This window comes from Centruroides sculpturatus, unplaced genomic scaffold (genome assembly GCF_000671375.1).
Source record: "Centruroides sculpturatus isolate CEXI.00-Female unplaced genomic scaffold, Cexi_2.0 scaffold51, whole genome shotgun sequence".
In the NCBI taxonomy this organism is placed as follows: Eukaryota; Metazoa; Arthropoda; class Arachnida; order Scorpiones; family Buthidae; genus Centruroides; species Centruroides sculpturatus.
In genome coordinates, this window is record NW_019384329.1 from 1047479 (window position 1) to 1073961 (window position 26483).

General features: G+C 33.5%; 2 protein-coding genes and 1 long non-coding RNA gene across 3 annotated transcripts in view; 2 read left to right on the forward strand and 1 right to left on the reverse strand.

The window, feature by feature from the left end:
* LOC111629020 (multiple epidermal growth factor-like domains protein 10) overlaps positions 1-14749 on the reverse strand; it is a 19231-nt gene extending 4482 nt beyond the window's left edge. The window contains exons 1-14 of the mRNA XM_023372888.1: positions 14596-14749; positions 10295-10401; positions 9548-9640; positions 9365-9459; positions 9199-9291; positions 8301-8399; positions 8024-8203; positions 6801-6899; positions 6540-6703; positions 6337-6475; positions 1892-1984; positions 995-1093; positions 734-897; positions 536-670 (exon numbers count right to left, since the gene is read on the reverse strand). Of these exons, the coding sequence (XP_023228656.1) occupies positions 536-670; positions 734-897; positions 995-1093; positions 1892-1984; positions 6337-6475; positions 6540-6703; positions 6801-6899; positions 8024-8203; positions 8301-8399; positions 9199-9291; positions 9365-9459; positions 9548-9640; positions 10295-10386 (1545 nt within the window). The 5' untranslated portion in view covers positions 10387-10401; positions 14596-14749. The remainder of the gene's footprint in view (positions 1-535; positions 671-733; positions 898-994; positions 1094-1891; positions 1985-6336; positions 6476-6539; positions 6704-6800; positions 6900-8023; positions 8204-8300; positions 8400-9198; positions 9292-9364; positions 9460-9547; positions 9641-10294; positions 10402-14595) is intronic.
* Positions 14750-20309: 5560 nt separating this feature from the next.
* On the forward strand, positions 20310-24169 carry LOC111629357. The gene is made up of 3 exons (XR_002757322.1): positions 20310-20377; positions 23332-23438; positions 24088-24169. It is a non-coding gene; the product is annotated as an uncharacterized LOC111629357 (long non-coding RNA).
* A 166-nt stretch (positions 24170-24335) lies between these two features.
* Positions 24336-26483, forward strand: part of LOC111629028 (multiple epidermal growth factor-like domains protein 10) — a 4395-nt gene continuing 2247 nt past the window's right edge. Inside the window, exons 1-5 of the mRNA XM_023372898.1 lie at positions 24336-24366; positions 24437-24529; positions 25329-25427; positions 25525-25688; positions 25752-25886. Of these exons, the coding sequence (XP_023228666.1) occupies positions 24336-24366; positions 24437-24529; positions 25329-25427; positions 25525-25688; positions 25752-25886 (522 nt within the window). The remainder of the gene's footprint in view (positions 24367-24436; positions 24530-25328; positions 25428-25524; positions 25689-25751; positions 25887-26483) is intronic.

A 26483-nucleotide genomic window follows, 5' to 3' on the forward strand; every position in this document is an offset into this window, starting at 1 on the left:
TGGGCAAAAAGTAACGATAGTGAAGATTAAGATAATTACATTATAGCAAATCTTACCCGTTTTCACAGAATGCAAGAATTAGGTCCCCCGTTTCCAGACTAATTAGAGAATTTTTACGTTTAGTCAAACGAACTATTTTCAACGTTTCTGGAACGTTTACAATCGTTTTATAATCGAACCAATATTCGAATTTCATGTTCGAACAAATTCGAACATAACATTCGAAATAAAAACCCACTTTCAACCACTTTCAGCCCCATATCTCCCGTACCCTTATAGCTATCAAGACGCAACCACCATAGTGCACGAATGGAGACTTGGAGCTACTACCTCATACAAACACCATTCATGGGCGATGTTTAATTTCGGCTGAAAAGTGAAATATAGGGACACACACGTCCATTTTTATATATATAGATAGATATAAATATATATATTATATTTACATAGAACTTATTAAAGAGAATAAATAATAATAGATGAAATTTCAATATCATAATTACTATCAAGAAAATAAAAACATTTGTATGCTTACTTTGCATTGATTCTGACAATCGCTGCCGATGTATCCGGGCGAGCAATCGCACCTACCATCGACATGGTCACAATGGAGTGTCGTATGTCGTCTGCAGCTGCATTGTGTTTGACAATTTTTACCGAATTTCCAGTTCTGCAAGTATTAATTTTTCAATCTTTGTAGTTAGGTGTCATTTAAACTTGCAACTATACTTACTTTGCAAATACTTTCGCATTTGTTTCCAGTATATCCTGATTCACAAATACACGATCCAGTGATATGATCGCACTTAGCTCTATTCTCACAGTGACATTTTTCTTGACAAAGATATCCGTAGTATCCTGTTTTGCACGGTATTTCGCAATTTGTTCCTTGCCATCCTATTGGTAAAAATTGATTTATTTTCGATTAATTTTTTATTGTTAGACAATGGTATCCGTAATTCCGTTTTAGTCATGAAGTACTGATAAATCTAACCTCTAGCACAGTTACACCTTCCATTAGCAGGATCGCATTTGGCTCCATTTTTACATAAACATTTGTTGGTGCAGTTAACGCCCCAAGTATCCTTACAACCTATAATTATAAGTCAGTTTAATTAATATCGTTATTATCATATTATAAAAAAAGCATCACTGCAAAAATGTAATATAATGGTGTTTCTGTTTGAAAACAATATTATCATAAGGACGTGTTGATATCATTCCAATGGACGGTAACATTATGGCGGAAAGTCATTTTAATTACAAATAACTAGAGCAATAATCGATTTCTTTATTGTCACTTAACGATTCAATGACCCGAACAATACTGGCATGTCAGGCTATCTATGGAATATATGTTGAATGAATAGATCACCTGTTTGAAGTTTTGTGATTGTCTATTTAGGAAGGCCATTGTTGGATACCCCAAGTTTACAATAAAGCGGCCCTCTTTATGCGACATCACATCGAAACATTTTTGTAGTTTTTCGATATGTTTGGATTAATCTTGGGTTCTGAAGAGGATGGCTTCTACCAGAACCACTCTGTCATTCGGCTTTTCTAATTATAGATACTTTATCTAGGTTTATCAGCCAGTTTACGTCGCATCAACTTACAGAAAAGCCACCATATCTATACTTAAAGTATCGCAAACTTTCACCACTCCTAATATTCCAGAATATCATAGCTAGGATTCGATCTTATATTTTCGAGTCACATAAGCAAAAACAAAACACTATGACTATAGCCTCACACTTTCTCACTCTGTGAAACATTTAATTATTCAAATTTACACATAAGATTCACTCTTCTTGCTTTACTACAGACATACACGATTAGACGTTCTTATTCTATCTTACGTATTATAACAATTATAAATATAACCGTTTACTTGTGTCACAGATGTTGCCCTTCCAACCAGCCGAACACAAACAGGTGTTTGGTGCGACACATTGCCCATGCAAGCAAGATTTCTCACAAATTGCTGAAAAAAGAAAATTAATATATTATGATACACGTTTCAAATCAATTTAAATTTTACAAAAATAAAATACTTGCGATGACATTTATTTTCATCTTCCTCATAGCCTGCACAACATTCGTAATGGCTTCTAGTATAATATTTCGTAACAGGTATTGTCGTATGATAACCTCTAGGCAGTATTTATTTCAATTATATTAAAGCTTCAGACGTTTAAAATACTAATTATTATCAGATTTTATAACATTTAAATAACTTACACATTTGTGTAGCACGTGTCAAGCCATAAAAACCCGCATCTTGTACTTCTATATGTATATCGCCATATGTATATTATTTAGTATTGTTGATACGAATACCTAATAATAGGAACATTATTATTACTACAAGAAATCAATTTTATAATTTTATGTTAATTATTTTCAAACATAATTATAAAAATTTTGGAAATCTTTTATTATTATTGTTTAAAAGTGTTAAAAAAGGTTTTTTTGACTCTCCTCTCTGTGTCACTAAGAATATCTTTTGTCATGAATTATAGGATTTGTTGAATAAGGCAACACAATACGTGGACGGTGCCTCCCAGCAGGGCTTTCTACAAGAATCTGGCCTCTATTGAGATGTTAGACGCGTTAAGAAAACCGAAAAGTCCGCGCGACCAGATCGGTGGTGAGGCGTAAACAGGTGACAATTGTTTATACCAGTTATCCATCCGTTGCCGAACTCACATGGGCGTAATGAAATCCACGGTGGGTTTGGCCACAACCATTACCAAAAGGCCGAATTTAAGATGGGGGATTTTCGATCTTACCCGATTAAGAACCAGGATCCGGCAGAAGGGCTAACGCATTCCTCGTTTCAATCTGCCGTTAACACGACTTTCAGGAATTAATTTCTGTTTACTTTTTCATGGAATACGAACATTTATTCGAAGTTAAATTTAATTGTCATGTATATCACTTCATTACACGATTAAATAAGAAACATTGAAATATAAAACATAAAAATGCTTACGCTTGATATACCGTACAGACATTGGGTCCATAACTTAGTGAATCGGTCAAATGGAAACAGAAGAAACAAATTATAAGAATGTAAATCTTCATGTTTTTCGTTATTTTCTGTAAAAAGAATTAAATTGTTTAATTTTAGTTTATTTTAAAGATTATAGTTTATAAGAAAAACAAACTTAAGAGTATGAGAAAATTTTAGTGTATGCCTTGTTGTATTTGTTTAAATAAATCTTAGAAAACCTAAAATTTTGAACGGTTTATTGGGAGACGGTGACTTAACACACAAACAGACTGGTAAGAAACGTGTCTCCCCTGAGGACTTTTTATGGAAAACTATCCCCTATTTAGGTATTATTGTTCACGAATCTATTAGGGAGTGAATTATTTTTTCCCTAAATTTTAGGACAGCGTCATAAAAACAAAAACTCACAATGCAAATCACATGAAATTCTTCTCGAATGCTACATCCGGAACTTGTATCCTCTACAAGTTCTTCCATTATTCACAGTCATCTACCTTACGCTACTCCTTTACACTTCTCATAAATCGACGATGACCCTGATGATCTGGAACAATTATCTATCATTCTTTAGAGTATTCTTTGTCTAAGATACTAATCTGAATGACTGTCTTACTTTCTCGGCTGTTATGTATAACAGAAGAAAAGTTTTGCAATCGGTCGAGAAATGTCCCCCCCGAAGAGTTTTATATTTTCGGATTCGGTGAACCTAGAAACGTTTAGAAATTCATAAGAATTCTGGGTATGTTTGACTATACTGTGTGTAATATGTAAAAAATGACAATAAAAGGAAATTTTCGAGCGTTTTTTAGATCATTTCTTTATCACGAATAAATAAAATAATTAAGATACTTATTTATCGACTAATTCGCTTGACGACTCAGTCACAGGAACGGAACTATGTCATTAAGGGATGAGTAACTGTATACACAGTAAGCTAAGCTAATCTATACTAATATTATAAAGAGGTAATGTTTGTAAGTATGTATGTAAGTTTGTTTGCAGCAGGCAATCTTCGAAACTACTCATCCGATTTCAAAAATTCTTTCACTAATATTTAGAATGGAACCTCAGGGTGGACATAGGCTATATATTATTCCATTAAACATTCATATAAATTAAAATATATAATCTAGGTTAAGGCTTTTATGTCCAACAGATGGCGCTACGAGTACGACGCCCTAAGTTTGGTTTCCTGTGAGGCATTATGCTTTTCTGTGAAAATAAACTAAAGCAGATCATCTTCTATCTATCTATATAAATAAAAACGTAATGTTCGTTTGTTCTACCGATTCCTTTGAAATTTTGACACAACGCTGCATTCGAATACGCACGTGTTTTTATATAATATACGTGTCGAAATTCCCCCCCCACTGAAGGGAGATGGTTAGGATTAAGTCTTACGGTAAAGAACTCTGCTTCTATTTATACTATTTTAGATGCGTTTTTTTTGCGTTTTGATAGGGTCAACAGAATGTACACTAAGAAAAAAATTTTTCGAAAAATTCTCCCCCCCCCCCACGGGGAAGTGTTATAAATTTATAATAGATACATTTTGAGCCACAACAACGCGTGGCGGGATCTGCTAGTTGAATATAAATTTATACCTAATAAATGGCATATATATCAAAAAGTGGAGAAGATAGTGCGGTTGGGTGTAAGATAATCTATTATTCTTTTTTCAGAACTGTGCTTTATCTACCTAGCTTCAAAAAAAGGAAATGATCCAGGTATAACTGGAGTAGACAAACCCTGAAAGAAATATGTTACAGTATACGGTCAATCTAACCAGAAAATAGAAAATATAACAAACACACTAATATCGAAAGTGGAAATATTTTTAAAAAAGATTATAGGAGTTTATTAAGATTTAATACAGGTAAAAACTTGTGCCTTTACATACAAACATTCAGTAAAGAAAGTAAAACACTCCAAAATTTATGACGTTTCAAGCTCTCATAGTTACATAAATTTAAATTTCCATGGGGGTTATTTTAGACCGATCTCCATACTTATTTCCTGTTATAAATAACTGCAAAAAACTAAAAGGAGGGAATCAATTGTTTATAATAATGTATTTAAGTAAGGAAGATACGAGAATTGTTTCAATAGTAGTGCGCCTACCTGTGAAAAAATTGTCCCAGACAAACGACACTTTAACACTTCTCTACGTAGTCTTCCTGGAGTGTGATATGCTTCTCTCAGTAGTGTTCCAGCTTTAATCCTTGGCGAAGACAAGATGTGTTCTGGTCTTTAAACCATTCACCGACAGAGCCCATTAGGACACCATCACTGTTCAAACGGTGTCTTTTTAGGTGTCATTTGAATGTCGGGAACAAGCAAAAAAATCAGGCAAGAAATAACTGTACTCGGGGTTGTGCCAGTTTCGAAGGAAAAGAGCCAGGTCAAAGTCCAGATACGTATACTGTAATTGCGGCTCATCTCTGATTCCAGCAAACAGTGGGGACGAACGTTCTAACCTAACCTAACCTATTCTAATAAATTACCATAATTATTACCAATCAAATTATTAGAATAGGTTAGGTTAGGTTAGGTTAGAACGTGCGTCCCCACTGTTTGCTGTAATCAGAGATGAGCCGCATTGACAGTATACGTATCTGGACTTTAACCGAGAGCCATTTATCCTTCACGTGGAACTGTCGATTAGAACGACTAGAAGCGTTATTTGTGGATAATTATGCTTCAAAATTCCACAAACTTTATTCCACTTTGACAATACATTCGCAAACAGAATTACCATTTTCCTAACAAATCTCGTGTAACAGGAAGTTTTTAGGAAAACGAATTAGGAGGATGCGTTAAAAAAGTAAGTAGAAAAGGGAAATAAATGTCTAATGAAACGTTGAGGATATACAGATTAATTTATTAGTTAAAATTTATTTTTCTTCATGAATTTTTAATGGCATCAAGCAATTCCTAATACCTGTTTTAGGCCCCTTGTTGAGTTATTCAAATTTAAGTTATTCATCATTAAGGTATTAGAATGACATTTATAGTTTTCTATTACACCACAATATTACATCCGTTGCTTCGTTATCATTATTTTATCCAGTAATAAAGGAAATGTTCTTCTTATCAAAGATAATTCTTAACCCCGAGGTTATTTGAAGTTATTTTTATAAATATATTTTTGCAAAATTGTTTTAATGCTACTAAATAAAGTAAAAATTACGGTAAACGATTTTACAAATGGCATGAGGAGAAACAATGTAAGATATTAATTTAATATGCAGAGAATAGTTCTCAGCAACCGAATTCCGATGTTNATAATTACTACGAAAAAAATAAAGAAATTTGTATGCTTATTTTGAATTGAATCTGACAATTGCTGCCGATGTATCCGGGTGAGCAATCGCACCTACCATCGACATGGTCACAGTGGAGTGTCGTATGTCGTCTGCAGCTGCATTGTGTTTGACAATTTTTACCGAATTTCCAGTTCTACAAGTATTAATTTTTCTAATCTTTGTAGTTAGGTGCCATTTAAAATGGCAACTATACTTACTTTGCAAATACTTTCGCATTTGTTTCCAGTATATCCTGGTTCACAAATACACGATGCAGTGATATGATCGCACTTAGCTCTATTCTGACATTGGCATTTTTCCTGACATTGATATCCGTGATATCCTGTTTTGCACGGCATATCGCAATTTGTTCCTTCCCACCCTATTGATATAAATTGATTTATTTTCGATTAATTTTTTATTGTTAGATAATTGTTTTCATAATTCCGTTTTTGTCATGAAGTACTGATAAATCTAACCTTTAGTACAGTTACACGATCCATTAGCAGGATCGCATGTGGCTCCATTTTTACACAAACATTTGTTGGTGCAGTTAACGCCCCAAGTATCTTTACAACCTACAATTATAAGTCAGTTTAATTTATATTATTTTTATCATATTATAAAATAAGCATCACTGGAAAAAAGTAATACAGTAGAACCTCGAAAACTCGGCCTAATGTGAACCGAAGGGTGGCCGAGTTTGTGAAAATGCCGGGTTATCGGGAATGGAGTTAAAAAAAATAAGTACGAGTGTTTCCTCAGAAAATACTGTTCTGTACTTGTATGTATTGTTTACTTAAGAATATAACAGAGAATAAACTGCCCAAATACCCTTAAACAAAGGAAAAGTACGTCCTTTATGAAGGCATAGAGCCTTTACTACATGAAAATGAAAATTATTGAATACACTGTGTACAGTAATTTACCTGATAACACAGACCTCAGAACAATACTTTATGAGAGCTTTTATACTTTTATAAAGCTGCTATAATGAAAATTAATTAACTAAGGATTTTTTTGTCCTGCCAGGGTGTGGCCGAGTTATCCGGAGTGCCGGGTTATCGAGAGCCGAGTTTTCGAAGTTCTACTGTATAATGGTGGTTCTATTTCAACACATAAGGACGTGTCGATATCATTCCAATGGACGGTAACATCATGGCGGGAAGTCATTTTAATTACAAATAACGAGAGCAATATTCGATTTCTTTATTGTCACTTAACGATTCAAAGACCAGAATAATACTGGCATGTCAGGCCACGATCTATGGAATATATGTTGAATGAATAGATCACCTGTTTGAAGTTTTGTGATTGTCTATTTAGGAAGGCCATTGTTGGATACCCCAAGTTTACAATAAAGCGGCCCTCTTTATGCGACATCACATCGAAACATTTTTGTAGTTTTTCGATATGTTTGGATTAATCTTGGGTTCTGAAGAGGATGGCTTCTATCAGAACCACTCTGTCATTCGGCTTTTCTAATTATAGATACTTTATCTAGGTTTATCAGCCAGTTTACGTCGCATCAACTTACAGAAAAGCCACCATATCTATACTTAAAGTATCGCAAACTTTCACCACTCCTAATATTCCAGAATATCATAGCTAGGATTCGATCTTATATTTTCGAGTCACATAAGCAAAAACAAAACACTATGACTATAGCCTCACACTNTTTGTAGTTAGGTGTCATTTAAACTTGCAACTATACTTACTTTGCAAATACTTTCGCATTTGTTTCCAGTATATCCTGGTTCACAAATACACGATCCAGTGATATGATCGCACTTAGCTCTATTCTGACATTGACATTTTTCCTGACATTGATATCCGTAGTATCCTGTTTTGCACGGTATTTCGCAATGTGTTCCTTGCCATCCTATTGGTAAAAATTGATGTATTTTCGATTAATTTTTTATTGTTAGACAATGGTATCCATAATTCCGTTTTAGTCATGAAGTACTGATAAATTTAACCTTTCGTACAGTTACACCTTCCATTAGCAGGATCGCATTTGGCTCCATTTTCACATAAACATTTTTTGGTGCAGTTAATGCCCCAAGTATCTTTACAACCTATAATTATAAGTCAGTTTAATTAATATTATTTTTATCATATTATAAAAAAAGCATCACGGGAAAAATGTAATATAATGGTGTTTCTGTTAGAAAACAATATTATCATAAGGACGTGTCGAGATCGTTCCAATGGACGGTAACATCATGGTGGGAAGCGATTTTAACAACAAATAACGAGAGCAATAATCGATTTCTTTATTGTCACTTAACCATTCAAAGACCAGAACAATACTGGCATGTCAGGCTATCTATGGAATATATGTTGAATGAATAGATCACCTGTTTGAAGTTTTGTGATTGTGTATTTAGGAAAACCATTGTTGAATACCCTAAAGTTTACAATAAAGCGGCCCTCTTTATGCGACATCACATCGAAACATTTTTGTAGTTTTTCGATATGTTTGGATTAATCTTGGGTTCTGAAGAGGATGGCTTCTACCAGAACCACTCTGTCATTCGGCTTTTCTAATTATAGATACTTTATCTTGGTTTATCAGCCAGTTTACGTCGCATCAACTTACAGAAAAGCCACCTTATCTATACTTAAAGTATCGCAAACTTCCATTACTCCTAAAATTCCAGGATATCGTAGCTAGGATTCGATCTTATATTTTCGAGTCACATAAGCAAAAACAAAACACTATCACTATAGCCTCACACTTTCTCACTCTGTGAAACATTTAATTATTCAAATTTACACATAAGATTCACTCTTCTTGCTTTACTACAGACATACACGATTAGACGTTCTTATTATATCTTAAGTATTATAACAATTATAAATATAACAGTTTACTTGTGTCACAGATGTTGCCCTTCCAACCAGCCGAACACAAACAACTGTTTGGTGCGACACATTGCCCATGCAAGCAAGATTTTTGACAAATTGCTGAAAAGAGAAAATTAATATATTATGATACACGTTTCAAATCAATTTAAATTTTATAAAAAAAAATACTTGCGATGACATTTATTTTCATCTTCCTCATAGCCTGCACAACATTCGTAATGGCTTCTAGTATAATATTTCGTAACAGGTATTGTCGTATGATAACCTCTAGGCAGTATTTATTTCAATTATATTAAAGCTTCAGACGTTTAAAATACTAATTATTATCAGATTTTATAACATTTAAATAACTTACACATTTGTGTAGCACGTGTCAAGCCATAAAAACCCGCATCTTGTACTTCTATATGTATATCGCCATGCGTCTTGGTATTGTTGATACGAATACCTAATAATAGGAACATTATTATTACTACAAGAAATCAATTTTATAATTTTATGTTAATTATTTTCAAACATAATTATAAAAATTTTGGAAATCTTTTATTATTATTGTTTAAAAGTGTTAAAAAAGTTTTTTTGACTCTTCTCTCTGTGTCACTAAGAATATCTTTTGTCATGAATTATAGGATTTGTTGAATAAGGCAACACAATACGTGGACGGTGCCTCCCAGCAGGGCTTTCTACAAGAATCTGGCCTCTATTGAGATGTTAGACGCGTTAAGAAAACCGAAAAGTCCGCGCGACCAGATCGGTGGTGAGGCGTAAACAGGTGACAATTGTTTATACCAGTTATCCATCCGTTGCCGAACTCACATGGGCGTAATGAAATCCACGGTGGGTTTGGCCACAACCATTACGAAAAGGCCGAATTTAAGATGGGGGATTTTCGATCTGACCCGATTAAGAACCAGGATCCGGCAGAAGGGCTAACGCATTCCTCGTTTCAATCTGCCGTTAACACGACTTTCAGGAATTAATTTCTGTTTACTTTTTCATGGAATACGAACATTTATTCGAAGTTAAATTTAATTGTCATGTATATCACTTCATTACACGATTAAATAAGAAACATTGAAATATAAAACATAAAAATGCTTACGCTTGATATACCGTACAGACATTGGGTCCATAACTTAGTGAATCGGTCAAATGGAAACAGAAGAAACAAATTATAAGAATGTAAATCTTCATGTTTTTCGTTATTTTTTGTAAAAAGAATTAAATTGTTTAATTTTAGTTTATTTTAAAGATTATAGTTTATAAGAAAAACAAACTTAAGAGTATGAGAACATTTTAGTGTATGCTTTGTTGCATTTGTTTAAGTAAATCTTAGAAAACCTAAACTTTTGAACGGTTTATTTGGAGACGGTGACCCAACACACAAACGGACTGGTAAGGAACGTGTCTACCCTGAGGACTTTTTATGGAAAACCATCCCCTATTTAGGTTTTATGGTTCGCGAATCTATCAGGGGAGTGAATTATTTTTCCCTAAATTTTAGGACAGCCTCATAAAAAGAAAACTCACAATGCAAATCACATGAAATTCTTCTCGAATGCTACATCCGGAACTCCTATCCTCTACAAGTTCTTCCATTATTCATAGTCATGTACCTTACGCTACCCCTTTACACTTCTGATAAATCGACGATGACTCTGATGATCTGGAACAATTATCTATTATTCTTTAGAGTATTCTATGTCTAAGATATTAATCCGAATGACTGTCTTACTTTCCTGGCTGTTATGTATAACAGAAGAAAAGTATGTCAATCGGTCGAGAAATGTCTCCCCCGAAGAGTTTTATATTTTCGGATACGGTGAACCTAGAAACGTTTAGAAATTCATAAGAATTCCGGGTGTGTTTGACTATACTGTGTGTAATATGTAAAAAATGACAATTAAAGGAAATTTTCGAGAGTTTTTTATATCACTTCTTTATTACGAATAAATAAAATAATTAAGGTACTTATTTATCGACTAATTCGCTTGACGACTCAGTCGCAGGAACGGAACTATGTCATTAAAGGAGGAGACCTGTACACACAGTAAGCTAAGCTAATCTATAGTAATATAATAAAGAGGTAATGTTTGTATGTTAGTTTGTATGCAGCAGGTAATCTCCAAAACTACTCATCCTATTTCAAAAGTTCTTTCACCAATATTTAATATGGAACCTCAGGGTGGACATAGGCTGTCGAATACATGTCGAAATTACCCCATTGGAGGAGAGGGACAGGATTAAGGCTTACTGTGAAAAACTTGGCTTATATTATACTATTTTAGATGCGGGTTTTTGCGTTTTTGATTGCATTTTAATAGGGCACGTCAAGAGAATGTACACTAAGATGAAATTTTCTCCCAGGGGGTAAGTGTTATACATTTATAATAGATACATTTTAAGCCACAATAAGGCGTGGCGGGATCTGCTATTTGAATATAAATTTATACCTAAGTAAATGAGATATATATCAAAAAGTGGAGATAGTGCGGTTGGGTGCAAGATCATCTATTATCATTCTGTCAGAACTGTCCTTTATCTATCTAGCTTCAAAAAAAGAGATAATCTATACTAATATTATAAAGAGGTAATGTTTATATGTATGTATGTTAGTTTGTATGCAGCAGGTAATCTCCGAAATTACTCATAAGATTTCAAAAATTCTTTCACCAATATTTAGAATGGAACTTCAGGGTGGACATAGGCTGTATATTATTCCGTTAAACATGGGGGATGGACAGTTCTTTACGGTAAGCCTTACGGGTTACCGTAAAGAACTCTGCTTCTATTTATACCATTTTAGATGCAGTTTTTTCCGTTTTTGATTGAGTTTTAATAGAGTACGTCAACAGAATGTACACTAAGAAGGGATTTTTCGATATTCCCCCCGCGGGGGAGAGAGACAGGATTAAGGCTTACTCTGAAAAACTTGGCTTCTATTATACTATTTTAGATGCGGGTTTTTGCGTTTTTGATTGCGTTTTAATAGGATACGTCAACAGAATTTACACTAAGAAAAAATTTTTCGAAAAATTTTCCCCCACTGGGGAAGTGTTATACATTTATAATAGATACATTTTGAGCCACAACAAGGCGTGGCGGGGTCTGCTAGTCCAGGTATAAATGTATTAGACAAACTCTGCAAGAAATATGTTTCATTATACCGTGAATCTAACCAGAAAATAGAAAATATAACAAATATATTAATATTGGAAGTGAAAAAATTTTTAAAAAATATGTTTCAAATGAATACATTTTTCGGTAATGTAAAAAATTATAGAAGTAAAGGAGTTTGTTAAGATTTAATACAGATAAAAACTTGTACATCTACATACAAACATTCAGTAAAGAAAGTAAAACACTCCAAACTTTATGACGTTTCAAGCTCCCATGGTTACATAAATGTAAATTTCCACGGGGGTTATTTTAGACCGATCTTCATACTTATTTTCTGTTATAAATAACTGCCAAAAACTAAAAGGAGGGAATCAATTGTTTATAATAATGTATTTAAATAAGAAAGTTACGAGAATTGTTTGAATAGCAGCAGTGCGCCTACTTGTGAACGAATTGTCCCAGACAAACGACACTTTAACAGTTCTCTACGTAGTCTTCCTGGAGTGTGATATGCCTCTCTCAGTAGTGTTCCAGCTTTAACCCTTGGCGAAGACAAGATGTGTTCTGGTCTTTAAACCATTCACCGACAGAGCCCATTACGACACCATCACTGTTCAAACGGTGTCTTTTTAGGTGTCATTTGAATGTCGGGAACAAGCAAAAAAATCAGGCAAGAAATAACTGTACTCGGGGTTGTGCCAGTTTCGAAGGAAAAGAGCCAGGTCAAAGTCCAGATACGTATACTGTAATTGCGGCTCATCTCTGATTCCAGCAAACAGTGGGGACGAACGTTCTAACCTAACCTAACCTATTCTAATAAATTACCATAATTATTACCAATCAAATTATTAGAATAGGTTAGGTTAGGTTAGGTTAGAACGTGCGTCCCCACTGTTTGCTGTAATCAGAGATGAGCCGCATTGACAGTATACGTATCTGGACTTTAACCGAGAGCCATTTATCCTTCACGTGGAACTGTCGATTAGAACGACTAGAAGCGTTATTTGTGGATAATTATGCTTCAAAATTCCACAAACTTTATTCCACTTTGACAATACATTCGCAAACAGAATTACCATTTTCCTAACAAATCTCGTGTAACAGGAAGTTTTTAGGAAAACGAATTAGGAGGATGCGTTAAAAAAGTAAGTAGAAAAGGGAAATAAATGTCTAATGAAACGTTGAGGATATACAGATTAATTTATTAGTTAAAATTTATTTTTCTTCATGAATTTTTAATGGCATCAAGCAATTCCTAATACCTGTTTTAGGCCCCTTGTTGAGTTATTCAAATTTAAGTTATTCATCATTAAGGTATTAGAATGACATTTATAGTTTTCTATTACACCACAATATTACATCCGTTGCTTCGTTATCATTATTTTATCCAGTAATAAAGGAAATGTTCTTCTTATCAAAGATAATTCTTAACCCCGAGGTTATTTGAAGTTATTTTTATAAATATATTTTTGCAAAATTGTTTTAATGCTACTAAATAATGTAAAAATTACGGTAAACGATTTTACAAATGGCATGAGGAGAAACAATGTAAGATATTAATTTAATATGCAGAGAATAGTTCTCAGCAACCGAATTCCGATGTTTATATATTCTCATTAATTAGATAAGAATAATGAATAGCAACAGTCTTCCGAAAGTGACATTGACCTGTGTAGTTTAATTACAAGTTGCAACACTTGTTACTGTCATACGATACGTCAGCTTCCATTATATTGATATAAACGTCAGCTTTCGTTACTATATTTTAAACACAGTAAAAGGATAGAGATTTATTTACTGATGAAGCTCCCGATTTTCACTCACTTAAACTTTCATTTATATACCTCTTATTTGTTTCCCTCATACCGGAGTTCGATTTATATAAGCTCAATAAGTACAGACGAAGTCCGTAAATAAGAGACTTGGACACTTCTTGTTCAGGGATTTTTCTTAATTAGATATTGTATTAAACAGGAATTTTTCACGAGTGACCGACCTGCTTCATACCTCAACATCCCGTCACCCAATTTTAAGCTAGGCAACGCGACACATGTGTAATGTGTCGAGGGCGGAAGAGAATTTTCTATTGTAAACTGACCGCTATTTAGGTGTTCCAACCGTGAAGAAATTTCGGGAATCATTACGTGGCCAATTCGTTATCAGTGTTCAATGGTTTTATTCAGTCGGTCACTGGTGAACACCATTGTAAGCCTGGCTAAATTCCACAAGACAATACAAAGGTAAAATAAAAGTATTTTTAAGAGATATGTGTATTTTGCTCACCTTTAAATCCTATTTATCCCTTACAATAGAGCAATGAAATTCTCTCAGTGACAATACTCCGAAACTTGTCACGGCACAAACGGTGTAATCAAATTCAAAACTAAAAGTAATTGGAAAATCGAAACGTGATCTTATTTTAAACGATAAAGGAAATTTCCTGTTGATAAAAAACCAAATTTCGATATTGTAGATTAATTAGTAGCACAGGGAAGAAGCATTTTTGTTCTTTTTAATCCTTTAAGGAAGCGTTTTTAGTCATACTTATTATGCAAGGTGGTGACTGGTTGTTGTTCCCCCAAGTGCAACAAATAATATTACCATCGTTGTTAATTTAATATTTTTTAACAGTAAGAAAGTATGGGGATCGTTCAAAAAATTATCCCTTTCTTTACAGTTTTAATCGTGGGAGAATTTGAAACGTCAAGAAATGCATAAAAATTGGTGTTTTTTTTATAAGGATGGATGTTAATGTGCGCCTGTGTCCTATTTGTTCACGATAATAACTTCTGTTCTTTCAGTCGAAAATTCCTGAAATTTCGTAGGAAGGTTTGTATGTTACGGGCATTTACACTGTTAAATTTTGGTGATTATAGGTCGAACAGGTGTGGAGATTGAGAGGGGTCATTTGCGGTATTTCGAGTGGTAACAGACTCAATAAGGATTTTACTCGTCATTAGCATTTACAATTTTAAAAAAATATAATTTATTTCTGCTCTATAAATTAAACCTTTTGTCACAATAACTTTTAATAAGTTTTTATAAATAATCGTAACAGCCCACACAACTTTAAGTATATTTAGAGAGAAAATTAGGCAACTCGATGATGAACTTTTAAAAAAATTGTAATTCAGGATGAAAAAAAAGCAGGAAAAATAATGCAAAATTAAATAAACAATAATAAATGAATAAAAAANTTGTTAATTTAATATTTTTTAACAGTAAGAAAGTATGGGGATCGTTCAAAAAATTATCCCTTTCTTTACAGTTTTAATCGTGGGAGAATTTGAAACGTCGAAAAATGCATAAAAAGTGATATCTTTTTTTATAAGGATGGATGTTGATGAGCGCCTGTGTCGTATTTGTTCACGATAATAACCTCTTTTCTTTGAGTCGAAAATTCCTAAAAATTTTTGAAATTTCGTAGGAAAGTTTGTATGTTACGGGCATTTACACTGTTAAATTTTGATGATTATAAGTCAAACAGGTGTGGAGATTGAGGGAGGTCATTTGCGGTATTTCGAGTGGCAACAGACTCAATAAGGATTTTACTCGTCATTAGCATTTACAATTTTTTTAAAAAATATAAGTTATTTTTGCACTAAAATTAAGCTTTTTGTCACAATAACCTTTAAATTAAAGGTTTATATAAATAATCGTAACAGATAGAGCCACACACAGTTTTAAGTATATTTAGAGAGAAAGTTAGGCAACTCGATGATGGACTTTTAAAAAAAATATAATTAAGAGTTCAAAAAATGCAGGAAAAAATAATGCAAAATTAAATAAATAATAATAAATGAATAAAAAATTTTTTAAAAATGATTAAAGAAACTAAAACTGAATTAATACTAAACAAATTAATTTATAAAATTAATTAAAAGTAGAAATAACAGTTAAATTAAACGATAATAAAATGATAATTAAAACTCTAGTCGTTACGCGGAAACGAAACTAAAAGTCAAAGTGAAACTAAAATTAATTTAAATTAAATTTAAAATCAAATTGTGTACAGAGCTGATGGTACATTTTGCTCTTAATAATATACAGTAAATACAGATTGAAAGTAAATTAATGTGGACGTCGGGGGTCGTCAAAAATTTGATTACGGCAAGTTTAGGGTAGGGTCACACCTCTGATTTAAACTAAAAACAAATAGTTAAGGCGTGAGGGTAATAGTCACTCCGAAGTCCAGGAATGAGCCTCTCAGGAGGATGAATGCAAAGTCAAATACAAATAAAAAAGAAGTTTATTATAAAAAAGAACAACGTACTGTACGACGATATAAAATCTGATTTAGAAAATTGGCCTGTCCCTATCTATAAAACGGGGGATATCTGAACTGCGCGAATCACAACATGCCAGGAAAAAAGTTGCATTCTCCTTTTTCTTATCGTCTTCTTGTTACTTTTTTAGGTCCTTCACAAGAGTTCGATTGTCCCTTTTCTGGTCAATTTCCTGTCCTGCCAGTCCAGTCAGTCTCAAACCTCTCTCATTATTCCAATTCTTTTTCACCTTCTCAATTCTGTCTCACTTCTTCAAATCTTTCTCACTCTCTGATTCTATCGTTTTCTGCGTTAATTTTATCACTTCTTTCTATTTTTCTCTTGTTTTTGACCAATTATGCTTTAATTCCGGAGGAAGGTGAGGTAATTTGTTAAATGCATGACTGGTCATCTATTGGTCCTCCTCCTCTCTTATCAATAAAGAATGATGTGTGTCCATGTGATATGAACCGCAAACCATCGGTCATGTAACACAGACGATAATGTAGTATAAATGACAATTGACAAATATATAATATATAGATAGATAAATACAATAAAACAAAATTTTTGTGGGGAGAATGATGGACTTCACATTAATTTCGTACATTAATTTAACCTGCCTGTGCTATCGACCAACCTAAGTATATTTTTTAAAAATCAATTTTAATGTATAAATACTGATTTCTTGTTGTAGGCGGAGTTAACTAAACCGTTAACGAGTTGGCAACATTGCTGGCAACATAAAATATTTTAGTGGCGCCATCTATTATCATATTTTATTAAATTTAAAAAAATATATTTTTAACTATTATATAAAATGGCAAGAAACTTAATTTTGAGGGTAGGAATGGGTTATATATATATAAAAGTTTTGAATGCTGCTAATGAGTAAAAACGTCATTAACTCTCACCCTACTGAAGACCTGCGACTAAATATCCAGATGGCACAATGCACTGATTGGTCAGCTGAATGACGTCAACCTATTAAAATCGGCGATGTTGATCGATTAACCTATGTCCACCAGTGGCCGAGTGGACTCCGTGCTTGCATTTTGCATGGACCAGACCTTAAACACTGGGAATGTGGTTTCGCGCCTCGCTCTGACGGTCTGGCAACATAGCGTTCCGGGTTTTCTCCATGTACGATGAAGCCCCAGTAAGTAGGGGACTAGTTTCCCGTAAAAAGTCCTCCCGGCGTTTACACCGTTCTATAAAGCTGGCTCTTTGGTCGCCTCTACCATCAACCATACGTCTCTCGAAGTAAAAGGCGAATAGCCACGAAACTCTATATGTACCACTCTACGAAAGAAAAGATTAGCCTAAACTCTGTATTGTTTTGTTGTGATAGCGGGCAGACATTTCATCTGAAACTTTATAAAAGGCACGTATTTATTATTTAACTAGCTCTTATTGTTTCATCTAATTATATTAATTAAATGCATATGACAAATTGAAAAAATATTCTGACTCGTCTTAATTATAAATTTCATCGTTTCTTAAAATTTTTATGAATAATATCTGTAACAAAGTATAAATTTTCTGTTATTTATTATCTGTACACGTAAATTTATAAAACACTAATCGCACTATTAAAATGATGTATTGTGTACGATTTGGTTCAGATGTGCATAAAGATCAAGTACGAAGTTAAAATTCGTTCAAAAATAATAAATAATTTTAGTAATTTATTAGCGTGGTTGCGGCCGAAGTTTTCATCTCTAAAACGTGAACGTCGAACGTCGAGCGCTTCTATCTTATAAGCGGCGCTCGACGTTTGACGTTCACGTTTTCAAGATGAAAACTTCGGCCGCAACCTCTCTATTAAATGTATTTCCGCTTCCAAAAGTAAATATTAAACACTTTTTACGCATTGTTTTTCAACGCTTTTTATAATAATAGATTATAATAAGCGATTAGTTAAGTTTTTTTCATGCGATTACGCGACATTCGAAGGTAACGATTTTCCCGGTAAATTTTTCGACTGGAAGCTTTTGAAAAGTAATCTTCTGGTCTAAATAAAGTCAAATAACATGAATAACATGAAAAAACAGCTATTTCTGAACGTTTGTTTACGTTCTGACTCCGATTACGTAATTTTGAAAGTCATTGGTTCTTCGCGGGGGAAATCCTGAATAGGTTAAGAGTTAGACGTGTGGTTGATCGTAGAGCCGGCCTTATAGAACGGTGTAAACGCCGCGCGGGGATAGAAAGCCTTCTGGGAAAACTTTTTATGGGAAACTGGCCCCAATTCAGGCGTCATCGACATGGAGAAAACACGCAAACCCAGGACCAAACTTCCAGTGTTTAGAGTCTGGTCCACGCAAAGTGCGAGGACGGAGTCCACTCGGTCACTGGTGGGCTTAGGCTAATCGATCGACATCTCCGATTTTAATAGGTTGACATCATTCAGCTGACCAATCAGTGAATTGTGCCATCTGAATATTTAGTCACAGGTCTCTAGTAGGGAAGATTTAATGACGATTTTACTCATTATTAGCATTTACATTTCTTTTCTTCTTCTTTTTTTTTAAATATATTATAACACCCATTTCTAATCTGAAAATTAAGCTTCTTGCCATTTTATAATAGTTAAAAATATTTTAAAAAATTTAATATAATATGATAACAGATGGCGCCACTAAAATCTTTAATTCCAGGAGTGTTGCCAACTCGTTAACTCTGCCTGCAACAAGAAACGAGTATTTCTACATTGAAATTGATTTTAAATAAAATATAATTAGGATTATCCATAGCACAAGCAAGTTAATCTAATGTACGGAATTCATTTACTGTATATTAAGAGCAAAATGTACCACCAGCTCTATACACAACGTAATTTTCGTTTGATTGGACGTTGTATGAGTCACTTAGATTTTACAAATACGTGTGCCTGGCTGTGAACGGCTCACGTATTTGTAAAATCTAAGTGACTCGTACAACATGAAATTCATATAAAATAAAATAATCAACAGTGTTATAAGAGGGGTCGACTTGTATTCCTAAAATTGTGTGTGGCTCTATCTGTTACGATTATTTATAAAAACTTATTAAAAGTTATTGTGACAAAAAGTTTAATTTATAGAGCAAAAATAAATTATATTTTTTAAAAAATTGTAGATGCTAATAACGAGTAAAATCCTTATGAAGTTCGTTATCACTCGAAATACCGCACATGACCCCTCTAAATCTCCACACCTGTTTGACCTATAATCATCAAAATTTAACAGTGTAAATGCCCGTAACATACAAACCTTCTTACGAAATTTCAGGAATTTTCGACTGAAAGAACAGAAGTTAATAACGTGAACAAATAGGACACAGGGGCACATTAACATCCATCCTTATAAAAAAAAAGACATCACTTTTTATGCATTTCTCGACGTTTCAAATTTTCCCACGATTAAAACTGTAAGGAAAGGAATATTTTTTTGAACGATCTCTATACTTTCCTACTGTTAAATAATATTAAATTAATAAGGGTGGTAAAATTATTTGTTGCACTTGGGGAAACAACAATCAGTCACCACCCTGCATAATAAGTATGACTAAAAAAGCTTCCTTAAAAGATTAAAAAGAACAAAATACTTCTTCCCTGCGCTATTAATAAATCTACAAAATCGAAATTTGGTTTTTTGTCAACAGGAAATTTCTTTTATGGTTTCAAATAAGATCACGTTTCGATTTTCCAAATACTTTTAGTTTTGAATTTGATTACGCATTGTGCCGTGACAAGTTTCGGAGTATTGTCACTGAGAGAATTTCATTGCTCTATTGTAAGAGATAAATAGGATTTAAAGGTGAGCAAAATACACATATCTCTTAAAAATACTTTTATTTTACTTTTGTATTGTCTTGTGGAATTTATGCAACAGCCTGAAAAAGAAATTAATTATTTTACCCCCTCTCAATTATCGTGAAATTTCACGTTCACAAAAAGTGAATCTAAGATTAGAGTTTCAATTGTTTATAACTACTATTCACGACAATTTTTTTTTTCATTTTATTCTTTCCTTCTTGCGACCACTTTTAGTATACTTTAGCCAGAGTTACAATGGTGTTCACCAGTGATCGAATGAATAAAACCATTGAACACTGATAACGAATTGGCCACGTAATTATTCCCGAAATTTCTTCGCGGCTGGTACACCTAAATAGACGCCAGTTTACAATAGAAAATCCTCTTCCATCCTCGGTACATTACACATGTGTCGCATTGCCTAGCTTACAATGGGGCGACGGTAGCTTCATCAGTAAAGAAATATCTCTATGCATTTACTATGTTTTGTAGCATAATTACCCACAAGTAATCTTCGCCTCTAGTCGTTCTAACCGATAATCCCACGTGGAAGATAACGGGCGCTCTATACGTCGAAACTGGTACATCCCCGAGTACAGTTATTTATTGCCTGATTTTTTTCGCTTGTTCCCGACATTCAAATGACACCTGAAATGACACCGTTTGAACAGCGATGATGCCGTCACGGGCTCTGTCCGTAAATGGTTTAAACACCAGAACACATCTTGTTTTCGCCAAGGGTTCGCAAAGCTGGGGCACTACCGGAAGAAGCATATCACACTCCAGGAAGACTACATAGAGAAGTGTTAAAGTGTCGTTTGTCTGTGACAATTCCTTCACAGATAGGCGCACTACTTTTTAAACAATCCTCGTATCTTTCTTCTTTAAATTCATTATTATAAACAATTGATTCCCTCCTTTTAGTTTTTGGCAGTTATTTATAATAGAAAATAAGTACGGAGATCGATCTAAAATAACCCCCGTTTATTATGTACACATGAGAGCTTGAAACGTCATAAAGTTTGGAGTGTTTTACTTTCTTTACTGGATGTTTGTATGTAAAGGCACAAGTTTTTACCTGTATTAAATCTTAATAAACTCCTATAATTTTTTTAAAAAAATCATTTCACTTCCAATATTAGCGTATTTGTTATATTTTCTATTTTCTGGTTAGATTGACTGTATACTGTAACATATTTCTTACAGGGTTTGTCTACTCCATTTATACCTGGATCATTTTTTTTTTTCAAGTTAGATAGATAAACCAGAATAATAGATGATCTTGTACCCAACTACACTATCTTCTCCACTTTTTGATATATATCCCATTTACTTAGGTATAAATTTATATTCAATTAGCTTAGCTTACTGTGTGTACAGGCATTCCTCCCTTAATTTAATGACATAGTTCCGTGCCNGCCGTCACGGGCTCTGTCCGTAAATGGTTTAAACACCAGAACACATCTTGTTTTCGCCAAGGGTTCGCAAAGCTGGGGCACTACCGGAAGAAGCATATCACACTCCAGGAAGACTACATAGAGAAGTGTTAAAGTGTCGTTTGTCTGTGACAATTCCTTCACAGATAGGCGCACTACTTTTTAAACAATCCTCGTATCTTTCTTCTTTAAATTCATTATTATAAACAATTGATTCCCTCCTTTTAGTTTTTGGCAGTTATTTATAATAGAAAATAAGTACGGAGATCGATCTAAAATAACCTTCGTTTATTATGTACACATGAGAGCTTGAAACGTCATAAAGTTTGGAGTGTTTTACTTTCTTTACTGGATGTTTGTATGTAAAGGCACAAGTTTTTACCTGTATTAAATCTTAATAAACTCCTATAATTTTTTTAAAAAAATCATTTCACTTCCAATATTAGCGTATTTGTTATATTTTCTATTTTCTGGTTAGATTGACTGTATACTGTAACATATTTCTTACAGGGTTTGTCTACTCCATTTATACCTGGATCATTTTTTTTTTCAAGTTAGATAGATAAACCAGAATAATAGATGATCTTGTACCCAACTACACTATCTTCTCCACTTTTTGATATATATCCCATTTACTTAGGTATAAATTTATATTTAATTAGCTTAGCTTACTGTGTGTACAGGCATTCCTCCCTTAATTTAATGACATAGTTCCGTGCCTGCGACTGAGTCGTCAAGCGATTTAGTCGATAAATAAGTACCTTAATTATTTTATTTATTCGTGATAAAGAAATGATCTAAAAAACTCTCGAAAATGTCCTTTAATTGTCATCTTTTACATATTACACACAGTATAGTCAAACACATCCGGAATTCTTATGAATTTCTAAACATTTCTAGGTTCACCGAATCCGAAAATATAAAACTCTTCGGGGGGGGACGTTTCTGGACCGATTGCCATACTTTTCTTCTGTTATACATAACAGCCGGGAAATTAAGACAATCATTCAGATTAATATCTTAGACATTGAATACTCTAAAGAATGATAAATAATTGTTCCAGATCATTAGGGTCATCGTCGATTTATTAGAAGTGTAAAGGGGTAGCGTAAGGTAGATGACTGTAAATAAATGGAAGAAATTGTAGAGGATAGGCGTTCTGGACGTAGCATTCGAGAAGAATTTCATGTGATTTGCATTGTGAGTTTTCTTTTTATGAGGCTGCCCTAAAATTTAGGGAATAATAATTCACTCCCTAATAGATTCGCGTACCATAACACCTGAATAGGGGATAATTTTCCATAAAAAGTCCTCAGGGGAGACACGTTCCTTACCAGTCCGTTTCTGTTTGGGTCACCATCTCCCAATAAACCGTTCAAAATTTTAGGTTTTCTAAGATTTATTTAAACAAATGCAACAAGGCATACACTAAAATTTTCTCATACTCTTAACTTTGTTTTTCTTATAAACTATAATCTTCAAAATAAACTAAAATTAAACTATTTAATTCTTTTTACAGAAAATAACGAAAAACATGAAGATTTACATTTTTATAATTTGTTTCTTCTGTTACCATTTGACCAATTCACTAAGTTATGAATTCAATGTCTGCACGATATATCAAGCGTAAGCATTTTTATGTTTTAAATTTCAGTTTTTCTTATTTAATCGTGTAATGAAGTGATATATATGACAATTAAATTTAAATTGGAGTAAATGTTCGTATTCCATGAAAATGTAAAAAGAAATAAATTCCTGAAAGCCGTGTTAACGGCAGGTTGAAACGAGGGATGCGTTAGCCCTTCTTCTGCAGGATCCTGGTTCTTAATTGTGTAAGATCGAAAATCCCCATCTTAAATTCGGCCTTTTCGTAATGGTCATGGCCAAACCCACCGTGGATTTCATTACGCCCATGCGATTTCGGCAACGGATGGAGAAATGGTATAAACAATTATCGCGTGTTTACGCCTTACCAACGATCTGGTCGCGCAGACTTTTCGGTTTTCTTAACGTGTCTAACATCTCAATAGAGGCCAGCTTTTCGTAGAAAGCCCTGCTGGGAGGCACCGTCCACGCATTGTGTTGCCTTATTCAACAAATCCTATAATTCATGATAAAAAATATTCTTAATCTCTAAGATAATCTTATTCTTACGATAACACCTTTAAACAATAATTATAAAAGATTTCCAAAATTTTATAATTATGTTTGAAAATAATTAACATAAAATTATAAAATTGATTTATTTTAATAATGATAATGTTCATATCGTCAGGTATTCGTATCAACAATACCAAAAGGAATTTCAATATAGAAGAAAAAGTACAAGATGCGGGTTTTTATGGCTTTACACGTGCTACAAAAGTCTGTAAGTTATTTACATGTTATAAAATCTGATAAAAATTAATATTTTAAATGTCTGAATTTTAATGTAATTAAAATAAATATTGCTTAGATTATATTATAGAATAATACCTGTTACAAAATATTATACTAGAAGACATTACATATGTTGTACAGGATATGAGAAAATTGAGAATAAATGTCATCGCAAGTATTTTATTTTTGTAAAATTTAAATTGATTTGAAACGTGTATCATAATATATTAATTTTCTTTTTTCAGCAATTTGTGAGAAATCTTGCTTGCATGGGCAATGTGTCGCACCAAACACCTGTTTGTGTTCGGCTGGTTGGAAGGGCAACATCTGTGACACAAGTAAACGGTTATATTTATAATTGTTATAATACGTAAGATAGAATAAGAACGTCTAATCGTGTATGTCTGTAGTAAAGCAAGAAGAGTGAATCTTATGTGTAAATTTGAATAATTAAATGTTTCACAGAGTGAGAAAGTGTGAGGCTATAGTCATAGTGTTTTGTTTTTGCTTATGTGACTCGAAAATATAAGATCGAATCCTAGCTATGATATTCTGGAATATTAGGAGTGGTGAAAGTTTGCGATACTTTAAGTATAGATATGGTGGCTTTTCTGTAAGTTGATGCGACGTAAATTGAGTGATAAACCTAGTTGAAGAATCTCTAATTATGGAAGTTGAATGACAGAGCGGTTCGGGTAGAAGCCATCCGCTTCAGAATTCAAGATTAATCCAAACATATCGAAAAACTACAAAAATGTTTCGATGTGATGTCGCATAAAGAGAGCCGCTTTATTGTAAACTTTGGGGTATCCAACAATGGTTTTTCTAAATGGACAATCACAAAACTTCAAACAGGTGATCTATTCATTCAACATATATTCCATAGATAGCCTGACATGCCAGTATTGTTCGGGTCATTGAATCGTTAAGTGACAATAAAGAAATCGATTATTGCTCTAGTTATTTGTAATTAAAATGACTTTCCGCCATAATGTTACCGTCCATTGGAATGATATCAACACGTCCTTATGATAATATTGTTTTCAAACAGAAACACCATTATATTACATTTTTGCAGTGATGCTTTTTTTATAATATGATAATAACGATATTAATTAAACTGACTTATAATTATAGGTTGTAAGGATACTTGGGGCGTTAACTGCACCAACAAATGTTTATGTAAAAATGGAGCCAAATGCGATCCTGCTAATGGAAGGTGTAACTGTGCTAGAGGTTAGATTTATCAGTACTTCATGACTAAAACGGAATTACGGATACCATTGTCTAACAATAAAAAATTAATCGAAAATAAATCAATTTTTACCAATAGGATGGCAAGGAACAAATTGCGAAATACCGTGCAAAACAGGATACTACGGATATCTTTGTCAAGAAAAATGTCACTGTGAGAATAGAGCTAAGTGCGATCATATCACTGGATCGTGTATTTGTGAATCAGGATATACTGGAAACAAATGCGAAAGTATTTGCAAAGTAAGTATAGTTGCAAGTTTAAATGACACCTAACTACAAAGATTGAAAAATTAATACTTGCAGAACTGGAAATTCGGTAAAAATTGTCAAACACAATGCAGCTGCAGACGACATACGACACTCCATTGTGACCATGTCGATGGTAGGTGCGATTGCTCGCCCGGATACATCGGCAGCGATTGTCAGAATCAATGCAAAGTAAGCATACAAATGTTTTTATTTTCTTGATAGTAATTATGATATTGAAATTTCATCTATTATTATTTATTCTCTTTAATAAGTTCTATGTAAATATAATATATATATTTATATCTATCTATATATATAAAAATGGACGTGTGTGTCCCTATATTTCACTTTTCAGCCGAAATTAAACATCGCCCATGAATGGTGTTTGTATGAGGTAGTAGCTCCAAGTCTCCATTCGTGCACTATGGTGGTTGCGTCTTGATAGCTATAAGGGTACGGGAGATATGGGGCTGAAAGTGGTTGAAAGTGGGTTTTTATTTCGAATGTTATGTTCGAATTTGTTCGAACATGAAATTCGAATATTGGTTCGATTATAAAACGATTGTAAACGTTCCAGAAACGTTGAAAATAGTTCGTTTGACTAAACGTAAAAATTCTCTAATTAGTCTGGAAACGGGGGACCTAATTCTTGCATTCTGTGAAAACGGGTAAGATTTGCTATAATGTAATTATCTTAATCTTCACTATCGTTACTTTTTGCCCAGCGAAGCGGGTCCTTGCAGCTAGATTCTAGATTACTTAGAAAAACAGTCTTTTATATATATA